General features: G+C 53.5%; 1 protein-coding gene across 2 annotated transcripts; it reads left to right on the plus strand.

Annotated features, from left to right (window-relative positions):
• The first annotated feature begins 6 nt into the window (after positions 1–6).
• On the plus strand, positions 7–1,495 carry S100A6 (S100 calcium binding protein A6). Of its 2 annotated transcripts, none has more exons than XM_008070578.1 (3): positions 7–87; positions 767–925; positions 1,259–1,495. In XM_008070578.1, the coding sequence occupies exons 2-3, from the start codon at positions 788–790 to the stop codon at positions 1,391–1,393; spliced, it is 273 nt and encodes a 90-aa protein (XP_008068769.1). In that variant the 5' UTR covers positions 7–87; positions 767–787; the 3' UTR covers positions 1,394–1,495. The 2 variants fall into 2 exon arrangements, with proteins under 2 accessions (XP_008068769.1, XP_021574217.1); XM_021718542.1 differs by lacking the exon at positions 7–87 and adding an exon at positions 228–290.
• Positions 1,496–5,692: the final 4,197 nt, after the last annotated feature.

The following is a 5,692-nucleotide window of genomic DNA, read 5'->3' on the forward strand; positions in this document are numbered from 1 at the left end:
CCCGACGCGGCCTCTATAAGGCCGGCCGGACTGCGACACAGCCCAGCCCCTCGACCGCTCCCTTCGAGTCCCGCTGCCTCCCTGTCGGTGAGTTCCTGCCGGGACAGCCCTGGGTCCTGACGGCCCACCCCTGCTCCCTCACGGCCACCCCTGCACCTTCAAAACCGCAGTGCCCCGGCCGCTGGGCACTCCGCGGGCGCTGCGCACTCTGCTGGCGGCAGTCCAGCCTGGGGCCCGATTGCCGCGCTCCCGGGCAGGAGGGCGAGTCAGAAGCGGCCAGGCTGTGCCAGGCCCGCCCCAGGATAAGGCATCCCGATGGGGCAGCTCCCTTGAGTGTGCTCTTTTGGGTGCGGAGGGGTGTGCCCTGGGTGTGTTACTGCGTGTGGCCTGTCATGGCTGCCCTTAAGGCTGTGTGTGGAGCCGCTATTTCCCTCGCCTGTCACACTCCTGGCTTTCCTGGGACCCCTGGTTCTCAGCAGTGCTCAAAGCTCCCTGGCCTTATTTGCTTCTTAGAATCCTTTGACCACCTCTCCTGCTTTGGTCCTCTCTGCCCTCTCCCTCTCCTGGACAGCCCTGGACTGTCTCCTGATGCCACGGTGTGTGGCCTGAGCCTGCGTAGTTCCACAGGGGTAGTGAAATGGAGTGTGTGTGTGTGTGTGTGTGTGTGTGTGTGTGTGTGTGTGTTGGGGGGGAGTAGTGGCAGAGCTCTTGGGGTGTGTGGGTGAGAACTTTCTGCCCATGGCATTGACCAACCCCTCACCGCCAGCTCCAAGCCCAGTCTTCAGCCATGGCATGTCCCCTGGATCAAGCCATTGGCCTCCTGGTGGCCATCTTCCACAAGTACTCCGGCAGGGAGGGTGACAAGAACACCCTGAGCAAGAAGGAGCTAAAGGAGCTGATCCAGAAGGAGCTCACCATTGGCTCGGTGAGTGGCCCTCTCCCCAGGTTCCCGCTACTCACCTTCTGTCCTTGGGAAGCAGGTTTAGGAGAGGGAAGGGTGCCAGGTGCATCTGACTCATACTTACCCACACTCCAACGTCCTGGTCCACGTGCCTTACTGGTGGACCCACTGCCCCAGGGGCGGGGGAATGTGCTATCCACCCCCCACCCCCAGTGAGGAGCCAGAGGTGGGCATGGCACCTTGGTGGCCAGTGAGCACTGAGCCCCTTGCATGAGAGGGCTGCCTGGGAGCAGAGAAGGGAGAGAATCCAGGATTCTCATTCTCACCGAGTCTGTATTTCCCACTCTAACCCATCAGAAGCTGCAGGATGCTGAAATTGCAAGGCTCATGGACGACTTGGACAGGAACAAGGACCAGGAAGTCAACTTCCAGGAGTATGTCACCTTCCTGGGGGCTTTGGCTTTGATCTACAATGAAGCCCTCAAGGGCTAAAAATAAGTTGGGAAGGTGGAGACACCCTTTAGGGGGTCTCTCTGGGTCTGATCCAGTGATGGGTAACTGTATAATAAATATATTTTTTGGGGGTCAAATCTACCCTTGTGTCTTGGCCTCCCAATGATTTCTGATTTCTCCTTGGCTCGGTGGGGTACCAGCCATCATATTTGTTCAGTCAACTTCTGAGAGTGACTGACTCACCAGGCCAGAGCACCCACTCTGACAAGGCCACCACATAAAGGTGCCTTTGTGTGAATTAGAGGAGATGCCCTCTCTTGGCAAAGTCACCTTAAGGAAAGGCTCAAGTGCTCTCCAGGAGAAGGCTCTGGGATGAGCTTGGGGATAGAAATGGTGCCTGGAACCAGGCATGGTGGCTCAAGCCTATAATCCCAGCACTTTGGGAGGCTGCAGTGAGAGGATTGCCTGAGCTCACAGGTTTGAGGCCAGCCAGGGCAACTTGGTGAGACCTCATCTCTACGATAAATCAAAATATTAGCCAGGCATGGTGGTGCGTGCCTGTAATTCCAGCTACTTGGAAACTGAGGCAGAAGGATCCCCTGAGCCCAGCAGGTCGAGGCTGTGGTGACCGTGAGCGTGCCACTGCACTCCAGCATGGGCAACAGTGGGACTACAACTCAGAAAACAAAAAAAAAAAGAAATGTTGCCTGGGCTGGGCTGTGATGGGGTTTGGGTCCTTAGAAGAAAGGCAGACACAGTCCTAGCAGGCTCCTGGGTGCGGTGAGAGGGGCCTTGGTATGGAGCCAGTCCTGTTTCTCACCATAGTGAAGTGGGCAGAGAGGATGCATCTTAGATGTCTGAGGCCTGGCACAGAGGATTTTTCCAAGACCAATAAGGGAGCCGCATGACTGAGTTTATCGTGGTTGCCCATGTCCCAGTGGGAAGTCGGGGCGGCACACTTCAGGAGTCTGTCCCTGCATTCAGGGATGGGGTCATTTTTGTTGCAGGGTTGGTTTGAGGAGCTGGCAGCTGCAGAAACACATGAGCCATGGGGCGCTCACGGGTCGGGTGGGGGTTAGTATTGACCCAGCCTGGCCCTGCGGTCTCAGCAGAATGAATCATCCGGTTAGTCCGCTGGAGCCAAGCCTGGTCCTCAGCCCTCGTCAGGGAAGATGACTAATTGAATTATTGTCCATTGTCTGGATTAGTGTTTTTAGGCAAAAGGGAAGGGGGGAAAAACGGGGTAAACTCTGGCTCAGGGTGGTGGGCCATTTGCCACCACATTCCTCCGCTCTGGGTCTGGTCCCAGCCGGGCAGGTTCCTCTCTAGGTGCTGAGGAAAATATCTCAGCCTCAGATGGAGCCCACATTCTTCTTCCCCTATTACTCATTTCCTCACTCCCTTCGGCCCCAACTGGAGGAATGAAGTCGTCTTCTGCCTCCACTGGGTACGGATTGGTAAACAGCGGGGAGTTGCACCTTCTGGGAGCCCTTCCTTCTTGATAGCCTCCTCTGCCCTGCAAGAGGTGGAAGCCACACTGGTGGCAGCAGGAGACGACCCCCGGCCGAGCTCCTCCCCGGTACAGAGTTGTCCAAGCCTTGGCTCGGTTCAGCTTTTCAGGTCCCTCGGAAAAGTACGCGATCCCTCCTCAGCCCCCGCCCTGGCCTCCCGGCCGCCGCCCAGTGGGGTGCGGAGCGAGCGCCCTCGTGTGGCCAGAGAGCAGGACGCTGGGAGAGAGCCGGGTTGGTTTTCTTGGACCCCTGGGGAGGGGCCAACTGTGGTGGGGCGTGGCCTGGTGATCCGGGAGCCCTTCTGACCTGGAAGACAGAATTGGACGCCCAGGGAAGGTCAGGGAATCTTTGGTTCCCAGCAATCAAACCCAAATAAAGCAGCTCAACTTCGTCTGCGACACAAAGGAAAGAAATGAGGGAAAGGCGGTTTGTAAGACACAGAATCTGCATCCTGCCCTTCCCCTCCCCAGCTTCAGGGGCTAGAGGGCCTTCCCATAAATCAGTGCTGCCTTAGGAGAGGCAGGGGCGTTGTTTCTTTCCTTTTTTTTGTGAGCCAACTCTGCTGCCCAGGTTGGAGTGCAGTGGAACGCTCATGGCCACCGCATCCTCGACCTGCTAGGCTCAGGCAATCCTTCCTCCTCAGCCTTCCAAGTAACTGGAACTACAGGCATGCGCCATCATGCCTGGCTGGTTTTTCTGACTTAGTGTGGAGACGAAGTCTCACCAAGTTGCCCAGGCTGGCCTCGAACCCTTGGGCTCAGGCAGTTCTCTCACCTCGGCCTCCCGAAGTGCTGTGATTATAGGCGTGAGCTACCGCTCCTGGCCTAGGGGAATTGTTTCAATGGGCCTTTAAGACCCACTGCTGCAGGAAGGGTTGCTTAGGCAAGGTCATCGCCCTGCATTTCCAGAGAGCTCTGGTGGGTGGGCAGGCCCAGGGGTTGAGGGAGTCCGTGCAGGTGCACAGTCCACCTACTGAGTAAACAGGCGTAGGCCTCTAGCTTCTGCTTCTCCACAGTGGAGAACAGGAACACAGATGTCAAGAATAAAACCAAACAAACAATGGCAAATCTTTTGTTCGTTTGGGGGAAATAATTTGTAAGTTTTTTTTTTCCTGGGGGGGAAGCAAGCATTTATAATGGAAATACGTGGGTGTAGCAGTCAAAGGGAGGGATTGGGTGTGGGGAGGAGCACAGATTGTCATTTTTATGGCTCCAACCAATTTAAAACCAGAATTGAACCTTTCCTGCTCATTGGTGAGCATGGTCTGGGCTTATGGGTGGGGGCTGGAGGGAACGTTGAATGTGAGCTGGAGGCTTCACATCCAGCCTCTTTGTTTTCCTGAGGGCTGGGCAGTGAGAGTGGCTCTGTGTTTCCCACTTCCTTTAGTTGAAGTCCTCCTCATAATTGACATTGATCCTACAATCTAGACATCCTTACACACCTGTGTGCTTTGGTGACCACCACCCATTTCTGCAAACTGGGATAGATCTCAGTTCAGGACTGAGTCATAGGATATAGCTCTCTGTTCTTTGCCAAGCAAATAGGACATTGTCAACAATAATGCCACTATATATTTGTATAGCACTTTTTTTTTTTTTTTTTTTGAGTCAGAGCCTCAATTTGTCTTCCAGGCTGTATTGCAGTAGTATGATCATGGCTCACGGCAGCCTCAAACTCCAGGACTCAGGCTATCCTTCTGCCTCAGCCTCCCGAGTAGCTAAGACTACAAGTGTGCACCACCATGCCTAAGTTTTTGTAGAGTTGAGGTCTTGCTATGTTGCCCAGGCTGGTCTTGAACTTCTGGGTTCAAGCAATTCCCCCATTTTAGTCTCTCAAAGTGCTGGGATTACAAGTGTGAGCCACCACGCCCAACCTAGCACTTTTGTTTTACAAGGCACTATGTATCCATGGTCTACCATCCTCCAAGGATTTGTGTGTAGTTTGTATTATTAACGCCATTTGACTGGTGAGAAAACTGAGTTACAGGGGAGTCAGTGACTCTACCCAAGTCAAGCTCTAAGAAGGAACTGTGAGCAGGACCAAGCTTGCCTAATCCTAGGCCAGCTCATTAGTGCCTATCTCACTATCTCATGGCATACTTTGACCATTTTTTCATCTTTTTGTTTAGTCTTTTTTTTTGAGTCAGGGTCTCCGTGTGTTGCCCATACTGCAGGGCAGTGGTATGATCATGGCTCACTGTAGCCTCAACCTCCTGGGCTCAGGCGATCCTTCTGTCTCAGCCTCCCAAGTAGCTGGGGCCATAGGCACCACCACACCTGGCTACTTTATTATTTTTTATTTTTTTTGCTTGAGTTGGATTCTCATTCTGTCACCAAGGCTGGAGTGCAGTAGCGTGCTCTTGGCCACCGCAGCCTCGACCTGCTGGGCTCAGGTGATCCTTCTACCTCAGCATTCCAAGTAGTTGGAACTACAGGCAAGCGCCACCACTCCCGGCAAATTTTTCTTGATTTATTGTAAAGATGAGATCTTGCCAAGTTGCCCGGGCTGGTCTCGAATCCGTGGGCTCAGACATTTCTCTTATCTCCATCTTCCAAAATGCTGGGGTTATAGGTGTGAGTCACTGTTCCCGGGCTATTTTATTTTATATTTAAAATATATTATTATTTTTTATAGAGATGAGGTCTTGCTATGCTGTCCAGGCTGGTCTCAAATTCCTGGCCTCTAATGATCCTCCTGTCTTGATCTCCCAAAGTGTTGGGATTACAGGTGTGAGCCACCGTGCCCAGTTCTCACTGCAGATTCTGATCTCTGCTTATTCTGTCTCTCACTTGTACTGCTTGGTTTCTTTTTTTTTTTTTTTTTTGTT

This window comes from Carlito syrichta, unplaced genomic scaffold (genome assembly GCF_000164805.1).
Source record: "Carlito syrichta isolate Samal-C Ts95f unplaced genomic scaffold, Tarsius_syrichta-2.0.1 Scaffold111653, whole genome shotgun sequence".
NCBI classification, from domain to species: Eukaryota; Metazoa; Chordata; class Mammalia; order Primates; family Tarsiidae; genus Carlito; species Carlito syrichta.

What these genes read in the sequence shown, in the direction of transcription:
- S100A6 (XM_008070578.1), top strand. Translation starts at nt 788, where the DNA reads ATGGCATGTCCCCTGGATCAAGCCATTGGCCTCCTGGTGGCCATCTTC. An exon ending in AGGAGCTCACCATTGGCTCG is followed by an intron (nt 926 to 1,258) that starts GTGAGTGGCCCT and finishes CTAACCCATCAG; the next exon opens with AAGCTGCAGGATGCTGAAAT.